Source organism: Onthophagus taurus, chromosome 7, assembly GCF_036711975.1.
Source record: "Onthophagus taurus isolate NC chromosome 7, IU_Otau_3.0, whole genome shotgun sequence".
Classification (NCBI taxonomy): Eukaryota; Metazoa; Arthropoda; class Insecta; order Coleoptera; family Scarabaeidae; genus Onthophagus; species Onthophagus taurus.
This window is the reverse complement of record NC_091972.1, coordinates 15,020,370-15,045,286: the sequence shown is the minus strand read 5'-3', so window position 1 is coordinate 15,045,286 and position 24,917 is coordinate 15,020,370. Positions and strand designations below refer to the sequence as shown.

Sequence of the window (24,917 nt, the reverse complement as noted above, 5' to 3'; positions counted from 1 at the left end):
CTTTTGATGTATCACACATATACCAGAGGGTTAAGAAGGGCGAACTACCCCTATTTTTTTGGAATTATTTAAAAACCACCCTATCGATTTTGGCGGCATTAAGTATACTTCCAGCACGTTCAAAAATATTAGTTAAGGGTTTTTTCCCATTCGCTCTAGATCATCCCCAGCGAAGTTACGGGGGTTAACATGTAACCACTTTTCGTAAGAATGATGTGATAAAATTGTCAGGTATTTTGAAAATACTTTAACAAAACCGTAAATTAGTCGCACAATAAAATGTTTAATGTAAAATAAGGCATAATACACCATTTAGGGGTGGTTGGGGTTAACCACCCCCTTAAAAATTAATTCTATCCCGGGCATTACTTGTTGATTACGGCGAAATTTGGTACTGTGTTTGTTTTATATAGTTTATTAGTTTATTTTTATTCTACATAATGTTGCCAAAAATACACCTACCAAAAAAATTTTGGCACAATATTTGTTTTTTTAGTGCCGCTTGCTAAAGGTCATTTCTCAAAATAGTTTTTTCTAGTATAAAAGAACGTGTGCCCAGTGGGTAGATTTTAGTTTCAGAGCAACTGACAGAAGCAATGGTTACAATAAACCCAATAAACGTTTTAAATTTGCTAATGACAGTTTTTACTGTTATGAATATTCCCCAGACTCCTGTAAATGAAGCAGAAGTTAGTTTAAAAGAAAATATACAGCGTATTTTAATGGAAAGTATGGAAGACTACAATATGCAAATTGAAGACGAAACTGTATTAATTTTCGATTCATCCAATGGCATCAATGACGGTCAGCAAATTATTGAAGACCAGGATACAACTGACAGGTTTGTAGAAGATACTGATGCTCATTGTCCATTGAAGGATGACATCGACTACGAGTACAAATTAGAGGCGGTAAATTACTGGACAAGTGGGAAGAAAGGTTATTTGAAACTAGAAACCGTAAAAAACAAATACCGAAAAGTAACGTCAAAGACCCAATTGCACAGATGGTCTAAATATATTGAAGAAAGAGGGACATACAAAGAAAAATTAGCAGAAATTACCGAATTTGTAATTAATCAAGCGAGAGCCGCCGTAGATAATAAATTGCCACTACATGATATTGATATACGCAGATGGGCTATACAAGCTAGAAATGAAAAGAATTTATCTCCTCAACTGTTCAAAGCATCTCATAGCTGGGTGCAACGTTTTAAGAAAGCAAATCGGTTAGTAAGCCGAAAAATAACAAAATTTCTATCCCAAAAACAAATTGGAAATGTTGATCGAGTAAAAACTTTAGCAAAAGATTTCGTTAAAGAGGCAAAGCTACAAATCCAAATATATGGACCTGAAAACACCTACAATTCGGATCAGAGCGGTTTTAACTTGGAATTCCATTCGGGAAGAACATTAAGCGATTTAGGAGTTAAAACCGTAGAAAGTGTGGTCCAGTCGGTGTCATCTACAACGCACAGTTACACAATTCAACCCGTAATATCTGCTGATGGGAAACTTCTTTCTCCACTTTTTATTGTTTTAAAAGAACCCTCTGGCAGCTTTGGACCGAGGGTAGCAAATACAATGTTTAAAGCAGACAATATATACGTTTTGGCATCAAAATCTGGAAAGTTAACTTCAGAACACATGAAAAATTGGCTCCAAAATGTATATTTTCCAAATACTGGTTCTAAATCATTATTATTATTAGATTCTTGGAGTGGCCATTGTCCTGAAGTTATTAGTGAAATAACTCCATCAGGTACTAATTTTAAACATTTATCTATACCTGCAGGGACAACAGGTCAAATACAGCCCCTAGATGTATTTGGTTTCAGAATATGGAAAAATTTTATTAGAAGATTCTCTGATCAGATTATTCTTTACCAGTATGATGTCAATTTACATCAGAGGGATAACATATTAAAATTGCAATCGTTGACGCATAACCAGTTGGCTTCCCCTCGGTTTATAAATGTTTTTAAATACGCATGGTTTGCAAGTGGCTATATAGAGGAGAGACCAGACCATTTTGAAAATCCCGTGGAAGTTTGCTTTTCGAGTGAGAAGCCAACGTGTGATATCTGTGGGGATATAGCGGTCATAACATGTGCATGGTGTAAAAAATCCTTATGTTTAAAACATTTTTTCCACGACTTTCATTTTTGCCAACACTACGTAGAATAAAAATAAATTTAATATTGAAAATTAATATAATACATAAAAAACGTCAATTAGTAATGTAGAATAAACTTCTTTGGTATATTGAACTATTTTTTTTGTCAGTTGCTTTTTAACTCATAAATAAATAAAATATCTTATTTATCTAGTAGTTTTATATTTATTATTTAAAGAAAATGAGGGTAGTTTACCTCGTGGAACATCGATAGATAGATTTTTAAAAAACAATACCACAGTTACGATGGCAGTTTTCATCTTCGAGGTATAAACAAAAAACTACCCCTAATTTGTAACCCTTATAACCATTTTCAAAAATTTTTACTTCAAATATAAAACAAACACAGTACCAAATTTCGCCGTAATCGACAAATAACGCCCGGGATAGAATTAATTTTTAAGGGGGTGGATAACCCCAACAACCCCTATATGGTGTATTATGCCTTATTTTACACTAAACATTTTATTGTGCGACTAATTTACGGTTTTGTTTAAAGTATTTTCAAAATACCTGACAATTTTATCACATCATTCTTACGAAAAGTGCTTACATGTTAACCCCCGTAACTTCGCTGGGGTTGATCTAGGGCGAATGGGAAAAAACCCTTAACTAATATTTTTGAACGCACTAGAAGTATACTTAATGCCGCCAAAATCGATAGGGTGGTTTTTAAATAATTCCAAAAAAATAGGGGTAGTTCGCCCTTTTTAACCCTCTGCTATATGTGTGACACATCAAAAGAAAGCTCTTTTAAAATGAATATCAGTTACAATTTACCAAATTTTGATAGCACTTTTCGTTTTCAAAATATAAGTGAAAACGTACTTTTTCTCCAAACTTTCAACCCCTATAACTCGCCCCAGGGGCTTTTACCGCACGTATAAAAAAATGTGCGAACCTTATTTTGGCCCATTCTATGACTGTACCAAATTGCATCGAAATCGGTGAGACACAGTTGTGACACTTCCCTTGTTAGTATCTTACTGGAAGTAAGTAGACTTTCCTAAGTATATACTGAGTTTAGCTGTTTCAATTTCCAATGCTATTGTGGTTACTTTTTTTAGAAATGTGTGCAAGCAGCACACTCGAAAATCAACCATCGCTGGAACGTTTACAACAGATTCTGTCAACAATTCGGATTCTGCAAATTTAACTAACATGTTTGATTATGAAGTCAGTAATTCGATAATGCAGAAAATAATGACTGTCAGATGTTAGAATTCTTAGTTGCGGATGATGGACAACTAAATTTAGTTAGTGAAGTTCCCAATTCTAACGAAAGCGTGCATAGCAGTATTTCATTACCAAATATTACCTCATGTAGTGAAGAAACTGCTATTTCTTTACATAAAAATCCAACTTCCTTAGCTACCACGATTGCAATTACTCCAAAATATTTCAAGAATACTGTACATATAAGAAAAACTAAAGATAATGCAGATATTACGAATTTTGTTGACACTCTGGATACTCATGAAGAAATAGAATTAAATAATTGTTTGGCAAAGTTTATTTTTGGTTGCAATTTGTCATTTAGCGTTGTTGAGTTGCTTATATTCTCCCTTCTAGAACAACTTTAGCTACAACTTTGCTGGACAATATTTACAAACAGAGCATAACTGAAGCTTCTAAGTTTGTTACAAGTGAAAAACTGTTGTTTGTGTGTTGTATACTTCTAATGGTAACAACGGAAATAGTTATTTCTGCCATCAAATTAGCCAAAGAAACTTTCAATGCGGAAGTATATGTATCATTGTATCAGATAATGCCTCTGTAATGGTATAACATGTTGTCTGGCACAGCACTTGCAGCAGTTATACAGCTAACTTACTTGCAAAAAGTGTACTGAATAAAATTCTAACAAATAACGTTACAAGCATTTTACGGTAGTTCAAAAATGTTGACCTGGAAAGAAAAATTATTGAAAAAGGTGGTCATAGGATGAAATTACCTTGTGATACTCGTTGGTATTCCTATAGGGATGCTTATGTTTCATTTTTAAAAAGCTCTCCTATATGAAACTGTTGCTGCTGATGTAAAAGGAAAAACTTTAAAGTCTCTATCAAATCTCACGACTTGTTCTTACATGTCGTGTGCGCAGCATGCTACACTATACAACAAAGAGTTCATAGAAAACGTTAGAAGCTATATACAATTACTAGATCCCATCAGCAAATTAATTAACACTTGCCAAAGTGCATCGTGTTCTATTGCGGATTCCGCTAAAGCAGCGTTTCTTAAACTTTTTGATGAGTGGAACCCTTTTTAATGACCACATTTATCGTGGAACCCCTGTTATCATTCAATAATTAGAGTTATTTTAAATAATATTTATTTGCTTCAAAAAGTACTGTCAAAATTAATACAAAAGTTATTAAAATAACGTTTAATGGGAAGAGTGCCGCTGCTTTTTATTACCGCAGATATACTTAATATTAGGCTTTATGGATGAAAGTTCGTCAAGTTTGTTGCGACATTTATTTTTTGTCGACACATAAGCTGAGAATCCCATTTCACACATATATGTAGTAGCAAATGGTAAAAGTGCCAATACGCCCTTTTACGACAATTGAGGATATTCATTTTTCAAACTGCACCAAAATTGCACTAACGGCATTGATTTAAATTTTTCTTGCAACGATGAATGAGATGTCATTTCAATCAAAGTTTCATATTTTTTTGACGACATGGTTGAAGGTCGTGTATTGATAATGAATGGATTTTTAATCCACAGTTCTTGTTGATATTTAATCTGTCATTCGGAAAATATTCATTAAAAGCTTCACTCAAACCTTTCAGGTGTTGAAGAACTTCTTCAATAAATATGTGCCCTATTTCAACGTTTTCCTTTTCCAAAAAGTCTTTTATCTAGAAGTTCTAAGTTCTAAGATCTAGAACTAGAAACATTCGGGTTTAGCCGTCTTAACAGACGTACGGCTAAACCCCAATGTTTCTAGATATTAAATAGATGATATTAATAGTATGACTTAAAACTATTTGGCCGTTATATCTGAAGTCCGTTATATCGACATTTTATTGTAGTATGTATATAAAAAAAGATATCTTTTCTTTTTGCAAATTGTATGATTTGTTAATTGGGGAAATAAATTAAGGAACGTTTGTTTTGGCGTGTTTAGAAACCGTACTAAAAAAAAAGTAGTTCCCCACCCAAATGCCATTGACCCCACGTGGATATCTACCTCCGCAATGCCCCAAAATGCAAAAGTGCCGCGCACAGATCTTATCAAACCAAATATATCAACGCCGCACTAACGCTACACGTATACGAAATTAAAAAAAAACATGACAGGCATAAGGAGAGTGAAAAATATCTACAAGTCTGAGCGATTGATACAAATCTACCCCAAACATTTAATAATAAATACAAAATTTCACCAACAATGCATAGTTTTCCGTGTTTCCCATCGCAATAAATACCGATTAATCCACGCTTATCGAAGCTGTCTATAATGTACTTATGTACGTCCCACGTCCAAATTCCCATCTCATTAAATCGACTATCGTACCGTTAGACGCGCACGTCGCCATTATATTCAAGTAACATAATACAAAACGCAAGAGTATACGTTTAATTGTCGATAAAGTACCCTTTCAAGAAGTTTTCACGTGTCGTCCGTTCAAAGCTCGTAATAACTTACACGACCTGTCAACAGTCAATACTAAGTCTGCACTATACGATTCCCTTATCACACTTACTTAAATTTACAAGTCATTTAAATTCATTACATATTGTTACTTCCCAAGAATTTAACTGTTAATTACCACATTAAATAAGAATTACTTTAATTTTAAACATAAAAGGAACAAGATGAGCATGTAACAGTTACTGGAATGTTTCAAAAAATGATCCTTACTACATTTACATAATAACCATGTACGAGCCGAACGTTGTTTTAATGTGTCAAGTAAAACGACCTCTTATTACCGTGATTCTCTCCAGAACTCGGTGATTACCACGGTCGGAGTTTCGTTGTTCGTAACTTTAAAAATAACGTCGACGTATAAAGTAATAGCCGGCGGGCCGTTTGAATAAACAGGCGAAGAAGACGAAGACTTTACGGTCGATTGAGCGCAATGAAACTTACACGCAGCGAAAAACTTTTTATTGCTTGGCGCGCGATCGATGAGTAACTGTTAAAATTAATCCTTTGTACGTATTATCCGTGTACACAAAGCTGATTGTCGCGTCTCTTAATAAAAGCTCGCGCCCAAACGAGCGAGTATCGCTCAGGGCGATTTTATAAGGAGCGGCTAAACCAAGAAATCTTAAACCGGTACTTCTGCGCGGAGAAGAAACGTGTTAGTCCGGGTATGTGTTACTTAAATAAAACATTGCGAAACTGTCCCAGCGACTCTGAAACCAGTAATTATTTCGGATTAACGGTTAATATGGTAACCTCAATTAGCTGTGATTTAAGTAGTTGATAAAAAAAATTATAAATTGATAAACAGAATTTTTTTTATTAAGTAATAACGTCCTCACAAAATCATTCATTGGAATGTTTCAAACATTTTCCTGGCATCTCTGGCTTAGATGAATCGGTGAAGTTTGAGTGTTTTGGAATTTAGAATTGAGAAAGTTTAAGAAAAGAATTTAAAAGCTACCAGATGGAATTGCTCTAGGTGGCAGAAATGGTTTGAAGCTGACTGTGATCAAACAATTGCAAAACTACTTTATCCTGGTAATAAGAAAAATACAGATTTTGTAGAAAAGATGAGAACTGCCATATAAGCTTTGTACTTCCATCTTATATAAAACCATCTGAAAGATGAATACTGCTATTATTATATACTGCTATTTATCATGGTTACTTGTAGTACTTTTTCTTACTTGTAACAGCTTGGCTCTTTACAGACTGTTTCAAGTTCAAAACTTTTAAACCTTACTTTACTATTGCCTATAAATCGCGTATCATAAATTAACCATAACAATTTGTTATGAGTCACATTTGTGTAAGAGCATCTTCTTTATAATTAGCCATAAAGAAGCAATTATAATTACAATTATGATAGCTACAGAATAAAGAGTAAAATCAAGAGTTTTATTAAGGATTTACTTATTGCAAAGGAAAAGCTAACGAAACAATATCCTCGTTAACTTGAAATAAATTGTAATTATTTTATAGATGTAACTTTGACTAAGATAACACGCCGTGAAAATAATACTACAGCAACATTTACTAGATCATACATTTTGGACGATATGTATATAAGAATAGTTTGTATTTGTGTCTTTTGGATGCTAGGCCGAAGAAGATAAGATTGAAAAGAAGTCGGAGGGTAATCATAAATTTATCAGATTAGAAAATCACCACCTATATACTTTATTATTAAAATTTTGATTAAAAAGGTGGATCAAGTCCAGATCCTAAGGGATTCTATGATACCCAAAACCAGATTCCCAAAACCAATTATACTCTTATTATAAGCAAAGTTAGTGCATGTATAATTCATCTAATTAGTTCTGGCCCATACGAAAAAACACAAGGTACGTCGCTAAAAAATCTAACGGAAAAACATTATACTGCAACACATAAAATAGAAATATTAAATCTTGAGTGTAACTGCTGAAATTGTGCAATATGACGTCTTTCAGTCAAGACAATTGTCGTAACTAGAGGTGTTATAAACTAATATTTTTGGAGAACAGGTATAATATGTTTCTGTTCCTAAAAAGTGATAGTTCCTAATACCTGTTCCAACTGTTCCTCTGTTCCTACTGATATAGTGTTAATCCACAAAATGTCAAAATTGAACTACTTTTCTTAATAAAATCTACTATAACGTAAGTACTAAAACTGAGGGAGAAAGACGTTATGAATAAAAGCTATTCCTAATACATCAAAAAATCATAAACCATAATTATTTCATATTTATCTATCACCAGATTCTAGTGATAAAGTATGAATCACAAAATGTGAAAATTGGACGATTTTTCTTAATAAAATTTACTATAACGTAAGTACTAAAACTGATGGAGAAAGACGTTATGAATAATAAATATTTCTAATACATCAATAAATCATAATCCAGAGTTATTTCATATTTATCCATTACGAGATTATGATGATATAGCATAAATCACAAAATGTCAAAATTGGACGATTTTCTTTAATAAAATCAACTATAACGTAAGTACTAAAAATGATGGAGAAAGACGTTATGAATAATAAATATTCCTAATACATCAATAAATCATAATCCAGAGTTATTTCATATTTATCTATTACCAGATTGTGATGATATAGCACAACTCCCAAACATGTTTAATTTGGAAGATTTTTCTTAATAAAATCTATTATAATGTAAGTACTAAAACTGACGGAGAAAGACGTTATGAATAAAAAATATTCCTAATGCATCAATAAATAATAATCCAAAGTTATTTCATATTTATCTATTATCAGTTTCTAGTGATGTAGCATAAATCACAAAATGTCAAAATTGGACGATGTTTCTTAATAAAATCTACTATAATGTGAGTAGGTACTAAAACTGATGGAGAATACGTTATGAATAAAAAATATTCCTAATGCATCATTGCATTACGTACAAGTATCGGTTAACATGTCTAGTTGCAACATTATTGGTATATACACATTCATCTTCTTCTTCTTTCTCTTCTGATAGGACGATGTCACATTTTTTCTACTTCAATTGGGCCAATATTTCTCGCGATATCCTGTTGACATGGTCTCTTCATTCCCATCGTTTGGATTGCTATCTCACCACATCCTAAACTTTGCATTAATCTCTAAATGTTCTGAGTGTCTACATTTCGGCCGATCTTATTATTTGTTTTGTTTTACTGTACCTACTCGTGTCTTTGCAGTATAAGTAAGTACAGGTATTTCACAGCGTTTATATATTCCGACTTTTAGTCGATTATCCAGATAATAGGTTTGCTTTGTTTGTTTGTTTTTTAATTAATTTATAAGATTAATCACTAGAAGAGTCTACGCGTAGATAGTGGAACTTTATAATTTGATGGATATATACTTCAACACATTCTTTTCTGCAACATGACGCAGCTTTTGAAGACATAGAAACAAATAGTAAAAGACACGCAATTATTTGGCTCAGATGATTTGATTGAAATACTGAAAAACTACGGAAAGAGCTTAAATGTAATGATTTTAGTCATACAAAGGTTTTTCAGAGTTTATAACTAATAGAAAAGTAAATACTAACACTAGCAAGGAACATGATATTAAAAGACATGGCTTTTTTAATCAACGGGGAGTTTATTTGCAATATCGTTTCAAAAATTGTCAGGTTAAGAGGACTTGATTTACTTTCCGTCTGCCCTATTCAAGTATTCTGCCTATTCTCTTCAAAATGTTAAAGAAGATACGCAATCGGGTTTGAAACGGAGTTTGGTTGTGAGTTTGAATCACATTCTGAAAGCGATAGATAATATGAACTTGTCTTTACTACGTTTGCTAGATTATTCGAAAACTTTAACTTTTTAGACTTTTGTTGTATGTATTCATGTTTTCAATGGAGATGTTTTCACAAATCTTTCCATGTCATTTCGTTTATTTAGCCTCATTGGTATGCTGATGATTTATAGATTTATCTGTACTTCATTGAAACTGATTTCGATTAGGTGTGCAACAAAACCCATGTTGTTAAAATTTAAGATGAGTTTTATTAAGAATTCTCTAACTTCGCCTAAACACACGAATTCTCTACATATTTTCTTCCTTATCAAGTAATCTAAAAGTGAAGTATAATTTTTTCTAAACTTGGTGTTGAAGCAGCTAACCAAAAAATGTTATAAACATATAAAGGTGTCGTGGTAGTACTAATAAACTGCAATAAATAATAATTATTATTAATCATATCAGTCCTATTGAAGTAACTGTAGCGAGAAATGCTTATATCAAGCGTCTCTTTTCGCAATCTGTTTACTGAAGCACAAAGTGAAAATCTTAGACCTCCCAGAATTAACATGGATTAAATTTGTAGATTATATTTGGTGATAAAGAGAAACAATACTAGAAAATGTTCCTATTAATTACAAGTTTAGATGTCAAATTAAACCACGAAGTCGATTTATTATTACTAATTCATCAGTATTACAATTAATCAAACAAAGTTGTTATTTCGGAATCGATATAGAAATGTAATAAATAAAACATAAAATCGATACAGTAGTAAATTTGGTATTCCTCCTCTTATTGTGTCCTTACAACTGTATAAACCAACATGGAATTATAAATACTTAACGTAATCGATAAATAATAATAATTGTTATTTCTCAAGAACGGATAATAACAATGGATTTATTATTAACAGTATAATAACATCTTAATAACAGTGTTAACTAACGGGATTAAAATAATGATAATAAAGCAGTAATGAATTAATTAAGTAATAATTATAACCGTAGAAAACATTTTTATAAAAGTGGCGATAAACGTTTTGATAAAAATAGTGAGATATAGGTTTAAAAGAGTAAAGATAGCAATAATAATAAGTGTACGTCGGCGACGTTTAAAGTCGTATTCATCCTGTCCATATTACAGTAATAGAGCTATCATACCCATCAACAGATTCCAAAGCTATTCAACCGTTAAATTATATATGTATATACATTAATAGGAGGATAATTAGGAAAAAACGTCACATTGCCGCGGAAGAGGAAGCCATTGAAGAGACAATAAGTGCAGAGAACTCCATACGGTGATGTATACTTAATTTTAATTTAATACCAATAGCCCTAAACGGATGGCTGTCGTTAACCACATGATCTGAGTATTTATAGAAACGGTTCGTCGCGCTTCGCTTATTCATTAAGAACCTCAGTGGGCACCGGGGGAGACGAAGAATTCGTATTTAATCGACTGTGGAGATTCCGGGAAAAATCTGAGCAAAATAGAGCCGAGACGAATCGAGAAAAAGATGCGAGGTGAATCGCTTTGTCCACAGCCGAGGGGACACTGGGATGAGACACGATTACCTAATCTTTGTCTCAATAAAATTATTTAATAATTGAACGTTCTGTTGACTCAGCGAGAATACGCGCGATATACGAGCTAGGACAATTATTTTTACTATCGTATGCAGGTTTTTGACCCTCACTCGTCGGTTACTCAAGTAGACAAAAGTTGACGATATTGCGGAAGATAGCGAAAGGTTAAAATACTGCAAATGTTAGCTATTTTATGAAAACATTTTTTTTGTTCAGCAGATATTTATTGTGAGGGTGAATATCATTTAAATAAATTTGTTTTATAATTAGTTTTTATAATAAATTTTAGCAAAACTTTAACATTCAAGATATACTTTAAGTAAGTATTCGATTCATAATCAATTTTAAGTACTTTAGACCAATGAAAGTGTTATTAAGTTATACTTGAAGAGGACACATTAGAGACATCTTAGATCGAGTTTTATATGATATTTAAGATAAAAAAGATATCTTACCTCTTATAGTACTGGGCATCGTAGCATCTCCTCGTACGTGTATAATAATGAGTTTATTGCTTCTAAATAGCACAGTATTCCAGCAGAACACACACCAACCGCGATATCTTCACCGTGTTACGTAATGTTAAAGTGCCTTCACCCCCGAAGTTAAAATAAAAATAAAATAATAAATATAAAACCGAATTTTTGATTGTTCTTTTGTTGTCTTGAGGTTGTCAATCGCGTTTCGGTGGTTTCTTCTTGTAAAAGGTTGGTAGATTGTTGGCCCGGTGCATGGTAGTCGCCGTCAGAGTACTGGCCCCATGGCCACTGAGCTCCTGCAATTGGGGAAAAGAAGAAGTTAAGAAGAGTTCTTTTTCAGTCCGCACCTTCCCGGTCATGAGGAGAGCAAGAAGCATCGAGTAAGGTGCATTGACACCGTGGAAGGACCGTGGAGAGCTCGAACGGCGATGAATCGAGATTCGCGGTTATTTTTACGATCGTCCGCCGAAACCCGACACCAGGACCACGTCGTCGCTTTTCAGAAATTGTTTTCACTAAACGCCGTCGCCGCCATACGATTAAAGAAATCTCGATGTGACCATATGGATGGCACCAAAAATACAAAAGTATTTAAAGAAAAGAAATTGCAAATGTTAAATCAAAAAGATGGAACTGAATTTCAAGCTTTTTGCAAAAATTATAACATGATTATTAACAAAAATTACAAGATATAAAGAAGTAAATGGTAAGTTTATGTAGTCATGGGCGGCCGGGCCTATGAAATCGAGCGCAAGGACATTGAACTTGAACTTAGAGGCAAGCAACCGGCGGCAACGGCGTGCTTACGAAAGTTCGCGCAAGGACCGTCGCGATTGGGAAAGTGGCCGTGCGCGCTTTCGGAACCCTGTGAAAAGCTCTACACTTCGTTCGGTCCGACTGGTGTTGCCTTGCTGTTGCCGGTCGACGACCGAACGAACGCAAACCTATACGAGGACTTTTCGGGTGTCCAAAACCTCGCGAGAACTTATTTCATTCGATCGATACGGGGGCCGTTTTAATTAGGCCTCGAATTCTACACGAATAAAGAACCGTTTCTTTTCGTACGATCGATAACTAGTTTTAGAAATACTTGTAAGAAATTAATTATGAAAATAATTCTTTGTTCAAAAGGAAATCGATGAGCTAAATTATTAAAAAATGTTATGAAATTCCTAACCATGTAAAATAAGCAAAAAAATCATTTTAAGAAACTCTATTGGTATTCTTTAAACTTTTACACAACTATAATGATAAAACAATTTCTAAAAACAAAAAAGATTACATCACCATTTCCTACATTTAATGAAATTTTCTTTAAAGGTTATTATTAGTCTAATAATGTTTAATGATCTTGAACAAAGTAATCATGTTCGTGCCCAATTTCTTTCATGATGACATAATTTCATGAAAATCTTTCTATTCGCCGAAAGTTGCGAAGATTCAAATACCAACTAAAACTAATCGTAAGTAATTTGATGGCACAAGAAGATCTTATAATAATAAAAGCTCTAATAACAAAACTAAATCTAATCAAGGATAAATTAAGAAGAAAGGTGAATTACTTACCACAAAATATGCAAGATATCCCAAAATAAAAGTAATAAACGATTTGTTCTTCACGTTCACGCCAAATAATTAATAAACACGGATAAAATATCACAAGGATTAATGACCGTTCAAAATCCAGTAGCACACAAGTCACCAAAGCACGTCACGGATGTTCTTTGAGGCACAATACCGAAACCAAACGTCTTTACAGCATTAAAAAATTTTAATGTCTCTTAGGTCCTGTAAGACCTCTTAGGGGGATGATCAAAATATGTGGGGTGCAGGAAAGACGACGGTCTTACGTCCAATGTTTCCAAAACGCACCTGTTGTGGAGCGGTGCGCTGGCAGAGACTGAACGGACCAGGTGAGGAGTTACCAGAGGTCACTGACACACCGCCGTGTAACGGAACGCCGGTTAGCGGTACAAGAGCAGTTAACTTACAGGATCGTGTGTATGCGCCAACGTCACTACGTCTCATCGGAGGAGTCTCCTTCGGACCGCGAGAACTGGCGGACGCCAAAGGAAGACAGAAGAAAAGAAGAGAGAACACGACGATATAAGACGAGATTCAGGATGAAGATGATGAAGAAGTGGTTTTGGTGGCGGGAAGAGCCAGAAATTATCCTGCTGGGTTTGGAAAACATAAATGTTTTCATCTTAAGCATCTATTGAATGAAACAAAATAAGCGTAAATTTAAAGTTCAAAGTTCAGAATTTGTTTATTTATAATGTTTATGTATTAAGTCTGAGCTTCATCTTCAATCTAAATCCTCTAATAGGTACTTAGGTAAAGGTTACTTACACTTATGCAACATTTAATAAAAGAAAAAAGTTTCTATCAACTAATCAACTATCAACAACAAAATGCACCATTTTCGAGATACGTTGAAATATAATAAAAGTTTTTCCTACGCAGTTTGTTTATAAAAAGACATATAAAGACATTTAATCTGAGATATACAGGCTGTCTCATAATATATGCGCAGTACTTCAGGATGTGAAATTTGAAAAAAAGGTTCTATCAACTTACCCTCTAAAATGCACCATTTTGGAGATACAAGGTGTTGACATTTAATAAAAAAAATCGTTTTTTGCGAATATACCCGGAACCGTTTATCGTACAGAAAACAGCTTTTGTAAGCATTTTCTACTCATAATAAGCTTTGTGCAAAAAAAATTTTTTTAAAGTCATAATTGTGGAAGATTTTGAAGGAGTAGTGGTTGTTTTTCTCCCCAACTTCTACGCCACTGAAAAAAGTACGGTTTTGAGACGCCCATTTGAACCGTTAATGTTTTCTACACAAAAAAAGGTACAAAAGGTCATGAGCTCTAAAGTGACCGTTTTTCAGAAAAATCAACTTTTATGTTGAAAAGATGGTCAATTTTTTGAAATAAAAATTTTATTTTACTAAAACGTTAGAACAGGTAACAAAAGCAAATGAATATAAAACCTTTAAAACTACCAAAAGTATCTTTTAAAGTTCAAAATTTGCGCACAAATTTTGACGCCAACATGGGATCATCTCCATAATGATGAAAGAAAACCTAACTAAAAACTAACACTGTTGGTGTATCTAGCGCTCTAATAACAGTGAATAGTATTCTGGTTGCAATATCTCGTCTTTCCAAGCAGATCGTAGTCTTTTCCAGCAGTGGTACTTTTTGAAAAGGATATTTCCAGGGAGTTATTAGTTTTTTGGAAGCAGTATCTCCCCTTACCAAGTAGATAGTAGTCCTTTCCAGCAGTATTTAGTGTTCTGGAAGCGGTAAGTAATCTATGGGAAACAGTATCTACTTCTTTTAAGCAGTTAGAAGTATTTTGCCAGCAGTATCTAGCATTCTAGATGCAGTAGGTAACGTTTGGAAACAGTATCTCTTTTTTCCAAGCAAGTTATTAGTCTTTTGCCAGCAGTATCTAGGCTTTTCCAAGCAGATCGTAGTCTTTTCCAGCAGTATCTATCATTCTAGAATCCGTAGGTAGTCTTTTGGAAAGGATATCTCCTATTTCCAGGTAGTTATTAGTCTTTTGGAAGCAGTATCTTTTATGTGATCTTTTTTTATCGTTTGTAGATTTTCTATTGAAAAGTAGAACCTCTTTAAGTTTATCATAGTTTATTTATATTCAGTTTATTTTTGTTTTCATTAACAGTTTTTTGTTGCGTTTTCCTATTTTGAGAGGTTTTAAAAGTGTGTCATGTTTTTCCGCTATTGCGAAATCTTAAGACTATCTATGTTCTTTTATCAGTTGGTTATTTAAAGAGTTAATGATGTTACAATCGCCAAGAAGAAATGAAATAACCTGCGAAGTGTGTTATATTTGAAGAAAACTGGCTGGGATAAATATTTGCTCACCCTTTTACTTTACATGCTGATTTTAATACTAATCTTGCTCTTTCCATAGTTTTTTGGAATTTAATTTTTAATGAATATTAATCAGGTGCAATATTTTTGTTGCTGAGCTGTTTTGTTCAATCTTTTGATTACGAAGAGAGTCTTTTCAAGGAAATCCAACAATCTACTAAAAGCATGGATTGATTGCTTGTGGTTTATTTATCGATTTATTTATTAATTGATAATAATTAAATATATTAATTGATTTATATGTAGCTCGTCTTTATGAAAACCTTTTTTGGGCGTCTTGAGCAAAGTGATGATGTTTTGTGTATATTCGTTTCAGGAACATATAAACACATTGCAGATCTGTGGGATGTCTTCAAGTCAGTGATCTTACTGTGAATTCAAAAAATGTTATTGGGTTGTTCTGGGACTTAAGTACTTATATACATTCATTTTAAGGATAAAGGATTTCAACATGATACAGAAATTTATTCGGCTCCTATTACAAAACCTTAGATGGCTGAAACTTCTATGGTGCGTTTAGTTTATTGGGCAATTCGCTTAGAGCAATATGATTTCCGAATTATTCATCGCAAGAGAAAGGATCACATTGTTCCAGATGTCTTTCTCGTGCAGGGCCACCGTGAACGAGAAAGTTGTTGCTATTCAAATGGGATTAGTTGGAGACAGGTCGTGGAATAAGATACCGAATTCTTTGAAGAAAGAATGCCTTCTAAAACGATTACCTCTTGTAATTTGCGTAATATTAATACCGTAATAAAATTTTAATAATGATTTTACGAAGATGAATTAGGTGCAGTTATGAAATTAATATCTTTTGATGGGAAAGCTAATTGTTTTAATGAAAAATTATTAACCTTATTGGACTCCTGTGACCAAGTTAGGTCGTTTAGTGAGGGATAGTAAGATCCACTTATTAGAAGCAATCTACCTGTAGTGGCAACCAATCAAAAGAATATAAAATTATTGATTTCTTCATTGGTACCGACTTAAAAGACGACGTATTAAAAATTATGCCGGTTCAGAAATAAACCCGCGCTAGTTAACGGACACGATTCAAGGCATTCACAGCTATCGGTGATGGAAAAGGTCACATTGGGTTGGGGTCAAGAGTAGCAAGAAAGTTGCTACAGCTATTCGTGGGGCGATTATCCTGGCAAAATTTTCAGTTGTCCCTGTAAGGTTAGGTTACTGAAGAAACAAGATTGATAATGTCCCATATAATACCCTGTAAAGTAACAGGATAATGCGGTTCAGTTATCGTGAGGTTGATTCCTGCACCACGCGATACTGGAATCGTTTCAGCCTCCACTCCCAATTAATTACTGCAAATGGCAGGAATTGAAGATTATTACACCTCGGCAAGAGGAAGCACGGGGACATTGGGTAACTTTGCCAAAGCTACATTTACACAATTTTTGGAATGATATGACAAAACCTCCGTATCAGGAGTGTGCAGATTATGAGCATAAAAATAATAGAACATTGTCCACTCAACATCTAACATGAGCCGTTTGAGAAGAAGATGAGTTTAAACAATTGACATGAGCTGAAAGGTCCAACAAATCGCTAATAAAAATGCTCGCTACATGTAGAATAATATTTTTACACGTACTTAAAATTAAACTTCTAGGTAAAATAAATAGGCAGACCTTTGCTGCCTGCTTTGAAAACGAATGTATAAGAATTTCTCTTGATACTGAGTAAAAAATGTTACTGTATTTTTATGGTATCGTTTGCATTTTGATCTGCTCCTTCATGACTTCCAATGCGAGAAAATCTCATGGCAGGGCCAAATACTCAAAAAAAAATTACAAATGGTGCATCTTTTAATTATCTTTTGTGTAGTGTATGATGCATATTTTTAATCAACATTATCAACTTAACCTTTTCTTCTATTGTACTCATTATATCTGGTTTGTTAGTGTTGTCAACAATTTTACTTGTGTCGTGAGTGCAAGAAAGTAGAACAATAAACATGTTTTGACCTTTATGTGTCAAAAATCGCGAAGGAATCTGTTTTTGTTGTGCTTTCATTTCCCCAATTTATGTTAACTCATTTTTGAGTCAATCCAGAGGATGATAATAACTACTGTAATAATTATTAACTCAAAGTTACACGTGTAAAATGTTTTGTTTAATGTTTAGTGCATATAGTTTTATATCATATTTAGCCGGTTTCTGTGACATACACTGCACAAATCTATATCTGTCTAGGAATAAGTAAAACATCTCATCGTTACTCACTAACTCTCCTAAAGAGTAAGTAGTAATAAAATTATTCACAAAATCCCAATTTAGTACCCAATTTTTGAGGGTGAAGGCAATTTTGTCCACTATACATTTTTTTTTCTCAAAAACTCTCTGACAAAAAAATTTCAATTTTGAACAAGTGGTAGCTTGATGTGTTCTTAATGATATTCCATATAGTTTCCTGGAAAATCGCGGTTTAGTAGGTTGCGGTTACGTCGAAAACGGCTGGGTGGATTTCAACGCGGTTTTAACCAAAATATGTCAATTAATTGAGTTTTGCGGATCCCCTTATGAGCTTTTCAAAGAAATGTCTCTCTAATTTTTTTAGAGAGATTTAAACAAATTATAAATTAAAAAGAAACAGGAATAAGCCATGTTGGGAAATGTTGGTTCCGTCCAATCGAAAAAGATGGTGCTGGTGTGTATTCCAGACTGGACGTCGCACCTTTATTTCTTTATATAAGCAAAATAAAGGCGCGACGTCCTATCTGGAACACGCAAAAGCCGGATTGGAGAGAACCGTCGACCTCTAAAGAGAGGGACCTAGACTTTTGACACGGATACTAGCTAATTATGTACATAACTTCTTCATCCTTGCCAATAAAAATAATAATCATCTTTTTCATCTTCAACAAGAATATGATCGCTTATAATCGCAGTACATACCAAGGTAACACTTCTGGGATCGGCAAGAATGACATTTCGTAATGTTTTTGAGTTCTGATTAATTTTCTGGTTTTTCTCTATTTCTAGTTCATGACATTGATCAATAACATTATAGCCAACACCACTCGGGTATTAAGGCCCCAACGGGACCTCCGTAGAAATGTTTGTCGAAAATATGTTGACAACGTACGGAAATTGCGATTGTTATTCTAAACTTCAAATCATTGTGAAATTTTGTCCTATTCTGCGTTTTATAGAACAATGCGTTGTCTATAATTGTTGATTTACTTGTTGATCTACTGTAGCTAACTGTTAATAAGAATACAACAGATATTATTTATACCTTTCTTTAGTACATATGAGCACAAAAAACTTTTATTAAATAGTTCAATCATAAGTAGTAAGAGGCAAGTTTTATAATTCAATATTTAATAAGGATATAATTCTAAGTTACTGAAAAATAATAACAAATCACGATGAATTAATTTCTAAGTAAATCTGTTTGCTCAATCTGTTTGTTAAGCATTTTATCAACTCATTCTTGAATTGAAAGTTATCATCATAAAATGAAGTTATCGACATAAATGAAAATAGTCCAATCATCATAAATACCTCAATCTTAACTCGTCGAATTGTTACGTTTTATAGCATACGAATGCGAGCGATTAGCACGGATGGTGTCCGTTATGTTGTTAATGGCTCGCAATGAACTCTAATAAGACAATGGGGAGTGTATTTACTCGTATTTATCCAATATAAATAAAGCGCAACGGGTAATAATGACCGTAAAGTTCTGCGTGGATGTGAATTAGTATAAATTTAAAGGTGTGGTTGTTCAGAAATTGTGTCGATTTAATTTTTTTAATTTTTTGTATTGTATACAACTTAATTTAAGTGCGAAATTATTAAGTATTCAGTACAGGCGTGGTTTATTTTGCGTACCAACGTCGATTTGTAAACTGTATGAAAGGCGCTTGCGCCTCAAGAACGGTTTCGTAATTTGTTGTCACGACGTCCGACTTCTTACGTCTCGTCGTCGTGACCGTGGGGCAACATTTTAACAGTATATCGAATAAATCTTTAACGTCGTAATTGGATTGATTACTATTAATTGCGTGATCCGTTAAATTTTATTTTTATAGCTATAAGAAATATAAAATTTAAAATCTTTTAAAAATAAAATAATATTGATTATGATTCATTGATATACAAAAGTAAGATTTTATTCGTATTTATAATCCGATAAGTTAAAAATATATTTTCTTATCCATTTAATATCCTCTTTACAAGAAAATATTGTATCCTCTCGGGCTGTAATCATCGAAATAAGTAACAGAAACGTGCACAAGGGTCAGGTAAGGGCATCACGGTCACCGTACTCCTTCGAGGTCCAAAGAAACATCGATGCCGGCAAAGAAGCTTCTCGACTGTCCATCCATCTCAGTATAAAATCTCGAAAAAAGAAGTTATCGTTACCGATTTTTGCTTCTTGTCTCGACGTCGTCGTCTCCAGTCGTGGGAAACAAACCTTCTCGAAGACTGTCAAACGTCTGCATTTTCGTAACGACCCGGAGGTCTCACGAATTTGATGGTTACTGTTTCCGTGTGCATCCTAAAGATAAGTACGCGATAACACCCAGTCAATGTTTCAAGTGAAATTGGTCGAGATACACAACAAAAACATAAAAAATACATCATGTATGTTATACTGGAGGGAATAAACGGGACATAACTAAATGTAACGCTATATTTTCCGGTCACGTATGACGACGATAAAAATTACGCCGGAATACGAAAGTAGGTGGAAAATGAAACTCACAATTTGGATGCGTTTTTATTTTGTCGAGTTTAGGCAATACTTACAGAGTGAGTCATTGCACCTACGCAAGTTATGAAAGTATTTTATTCTGGTTTTTTATCTCAATAATATTATTATAGAATTTTAAATAAGATTCGGCTGAATGAGCTACCGTCAGCTATTTCAGGATTGATAAATATTCATTGAGATTAATTCACTTTCAAACTTACGAAGAATATTTCTTTACATATATTTTTTGCACAAAATTGTTTCATAATCAATTTTCCGTTACAGAAAATTTTATGGAATGCGCCTTTCTTTTAACATTTTTAGACACCTTTTGCATGTCCAATAAGTAATAATTAACTAAGCAGCTTACATTCATCATTCTCGTACTTTAAATAAAGCACAACTTCCAGTTATATGGCTTGATTCAAATTTTATATTTATGCTTATACACACAGGCAAATACACTGCTGCAGATGACACATAGGTAACAAGATGGTTAACTAATATAATGGGGGATTAACCGCAAATTGCGCCATCTTTAGAGTTTCTCCGCAACTGAATTGTTTTTTTACGCCACCAGAGATGGCACTATAATTGAAGAACAGTTATTCAATTAATATAAATCTTAGGTGTAGCTTAAAAATTAATTTCCTTTTCTTTTTTACGGACAATAAACTGCAATTTTTGTATTTTATATGAACATAATATCGATTTATTGAATAAAAAAAATAACATGTAGAATTTAAATATAAGGAGCAGTTATGCTTATAATTAATTTAATAACTGATTAGAGAAGGATATCATTCCAACAAGCTTTGAACTGAGATAAACCGATTCTACATCGCAATGAAAGCAACTTTCTGTCAAAAAAGATTATATAGACTTATTAACACTTATTTTTGCGTTAAAATGGCGTTTATTGATTGTTAACTTTATTTTTCTAGAAATTTTTGATATCCTTGTAAAAAAGATTTATTGCATGTTTAGATTTTTTTTGCAATGGGAGGAGCATTGATTTGAATGAATTTATATGTTTCAGGAGTAGGGCGAATCTAAGTCGTTGATGAACCTTAGTCAGTAGCTCCATAGCTCCAAGGTTTTGAAAATTTTGTCTTTTAGGCGACCTCTGGCGATGCTTTCATACAGAATATGTTCAACGGTCTCTGACTAGTCGTTGCAAAGTCGACAAGTTTGAGTCTCAGCTTGTCCAATGTTGAAGAGGTGGTATTTTAGAGGCATATGGTCCGCCAGGAAATCTGAGAGCGACCTTAGGTCCCTTTTGTTGAGGCATAAAATCTCTTAAGTTTTATTTTGCGACGGCGTTATCATACTCTTCGCCTGTTTGTGCCCTGGAAGTTTTTTCCAGCACAAAGCTACTTTTGAGTCCTCCCATGTATTAATTACCTGGCTTTTCTGTAGTACACAGCCGTAGCCGGGTTGGGGTCCAATAAACGGGTTCCCAACTGCCTCTTTGACCAGCTTGTCTGCTAGTTATCAATATCTGTTGGGCTTGTTCCATGTCATCTGACTTTGCTCATACCGAAAATGTTTATGTCTTTATGTTCATTGTCTCCACCTCTTTGATAAGATTGTGAGCCTTTACTGCTTTAATCAAGAATTCCATGTTAGCTGCTCGCTTTCCATGTTTTGATTTTCCACTTTTGAGTGGTGGTTATCTTTCGTAGAGAGATTTTTAGTCGATCCTTAGATCGAGTCCGTAGTAGTCCTTAGACTACTACGGACTTGGGAACAAAATATGTCTTCGTCTTCTCATTTTTACTTTTTTGGAAAATTCAAAATGAATCTTTAATGCAGTGTATCTCCTTGCCTTCTGCATCCATATGCCGTTGAACATGTCTAATTCTTCTACTTTTTGAGATGTCATCTTAAGGACAAATTAGTGTCCTGAGTATTTAAGTTCCCCACTACTAACCGTATCTGGTAGGCATTCCGCTATCCGCAACTTAGGGAAGAGGCGCCCGCTAGGGAATCTGGAAACCCCAATATCTGACAACCATAAAATGAAGTTCCAGTTTTTCTTTTCATTGTCTTTGCAGATTTTTTATTACATACAGAAGCCATACAGAAGAAGAAAGATTTATGTTGTAGGCAGTTCAGTTGAAAAGCAGGCACGTACTTTCCGGTTTCGTATTATTTTGTCATATTAGATTATATAATGCACGGTTGTATAATTTTATATGGCGCTTGGATGTATAAAATGGTAGCCACGGTTGGTGGACATAGTTGCATAAATTTATAGTTTTCCCATACTTTTAGACATTTTGAACTCATTTCCAAACTAGTCTAAAGCTGATTTTTGAAATGTATGTGCCTTTCTATTTCAAACTTATTTAACTTTATCAAATTGAAAAATAATTTCGAATATCTCCAAAATATACTGCTATTTTTCGCATGAAATCGCAAAAATCTTGGGTTACTCTTACAACTGTGGCAACAATATGGATTGATACTGACAAATGTCCACCACGTACTTCTTATCTTTACAATACAATTCGGTGACAACCATTGACAACATGATTTGATAAGTTTAATACATGTTAGTCAATGTAAAATTAAAAAAGCTGTAATGTCATAGTTGTCATAAATTTGTATTTCAACTTAAAATTTTGATTTGTTTAAAATTATTGTGTCTTATCAATGTATAGCAATGCAGAATTAGCTGATATGCATTTTATGTATGGTCGTGCGAATGGAGATCCATTTGAAGCACGTCGACTTTACGCGCAAGCTTATCCAAATCGACGACTTCCTTTTGCACGATTATTTCAGGAAATCCACCAACATTTACGAGACAAAGGAAATTTTGAAAATTTTGGGAATGGATCTGGAAGACCTTGGACTGTTTAAACAATGGAAATTGAAGAATATTGTTTAATTGATATTTGAAAATGATGAATAATCTGCGCCATTTACTGTATATGAAAGGTAAATTTAATAACAATGACATTTTTTCTCAGATAATGTTAAGAAACCAACATATTATAAAGATTAGATTAATAAAATATACAACACATTTTCCTATACTTAAATTTATTACAACAAAGAGTAGTACAATTTTGAACAATTGTGTCATGAATGAATACCTACTTCATTCTTTTTACATTTCAAGTCCACAAAGCTCCCAATCGACACGACAAGTCGCTTTGTAGTCGACAAAAGTCAACAACCCCAAAACGAAAATTCGTCATTGTATTATACTCAACTCACCTCAAGTCGACACGTTAACGATTAAAACGTCACGTGGAGTAAAAGCACCGCGTAAAAAAAAGTCTCATCGATTAGTCTTACGTCACCTACGCGTATAAGTTCCCTCGGAGAGTTCATTTGCCTCTGTCTCACTCGAGAATTTAATCTGGGTAATGAATCGATCGGAAAACAATTAGTCGTATATTGGAAAAGCTTGTTCTATCGCCTAGTTGAACTGATTGATTCGTCTCCTACAGGAAACTACCTCCACCTTAATTTATAATGCAAATACAATATGTTAACGCAATTAAATTGGTGTAATTTATTTACACACTCCTATTCGTAACTAATTCATTGCAAAACTGAATTTAAAAATGTATATTATTATTAATCAATATTTTTGATATAGAACTGGTGTAAAAGCTTTGGTGGCAGAAGTGACATTCATGTGATATGTGGCGTGAACTTTTTGACATAACAACAAGAAAGTTTTTAGGGCAGATTCCAACTGTTAAGGTAAGATTTAAGTCAATAACGGTAATTTTAACCAATTGAAAACCACGTGAACTATATTTTAATTGCATCAAGTGACAACATAGAATGCAATTAGGAATAAATAGAACTTGTTTTAGGATTTATTTAAATTCCTCGTATTATTTCTGTCGAGAACTACTTCATAAAGTTAATAACTCAATGAATATTCCAACTATGCAAAACAGTTTCTTGAATATCAGAGTGATTTATTAGTATAAAAGAAATGTATCAACCAAAATCTTACGATTTATAACATGTTTTAAAACACACATAATTTGAAAATTTGAATTTAAATACGATTTACTTAACCTTTCAATTAATATTTCAAAATATGATTAACTTAGAAAAAAACTTGGTTTAAAACTGTTTAATGTACTATTAAAATTGGCCAAGAATCATCAGAAAATTCAGTTTTATAATGGAAAATAAAAAAATTTCGAGAAGCCTAAAACGGAAGGTATATGATAGCTGCATATTGTCAGTGACTACATATGGACTTTAAACTTTGGCCTTGACAAGAAAAACTGCAGAACAACTTAGTATAACCCAAAGAGCGATGGAACGAGCAATTCAACAATATTCGAAATAGCGATAATCGCAGAAGAACACGAGATGACAGATGTGATGATTTGAGTAGCGAGGCTTCCGTGGCATTGAGTCGGGATGTGGCAAAAGAAAACACTGACAAATGTACACAAAGACCTTTTGAAGACCACGAGAAACTAGAAGAGGTGTAGGAAGATCGCAAAAGAGGAGGATCGAAAGAATGGATTAGAATACAACAGAAATAAATGGAGACATTTGAAAGAGGCCTATATCCAGTAGTGGATGAATGCACGCTGAGGAAGAAGAAGAAACCAATCTTACTACCAGTGATTATTAAAAAA

General features: G+C 33.6%; 1 protein-coding gene and 1 pseudogene across 1 annotated transcript in view; one reads left to right on the top strand and one right to left on the bottom strand.

Moving 5' to 3' along the window:
- The window catches only part of LOC111425506 (Hormone receptor 3), a 175,280-nt gene extending 161,686 nt beyond the window's left edge, over window positions 1-13,594 (bottom strand). Inside the window, exons 1-2 of the mRNA XM_071197324.1 lie at window positions 13,222-13,594; window positions 11,632-11,951 (exon numbers count right to left, since the gene is read on the bottom strand). Of these exons, the coding sequence (XP_071053425.1) occupies window positions 11,632-11,650 (19 nt within the window). The 5' untranslated portion in view covers window positions 11,651-11,951; window positions 13,222-13,594. The remainder of the gene's footprint in view (window positions 1-11,631; window positions 11,952-13,221) is intronic.
- Window positions 13,595-16,422: 2,828 nt separating this feature from the next.
- Window positions 16,423-17,072, top strand: LOC111413065 (small ribosomal subunit protein uS5-like; annotated as a pseudogene).
- The last annotated feature ends 7,845 nt before the right edge of the window (window positions 17,073-24,917 follow it).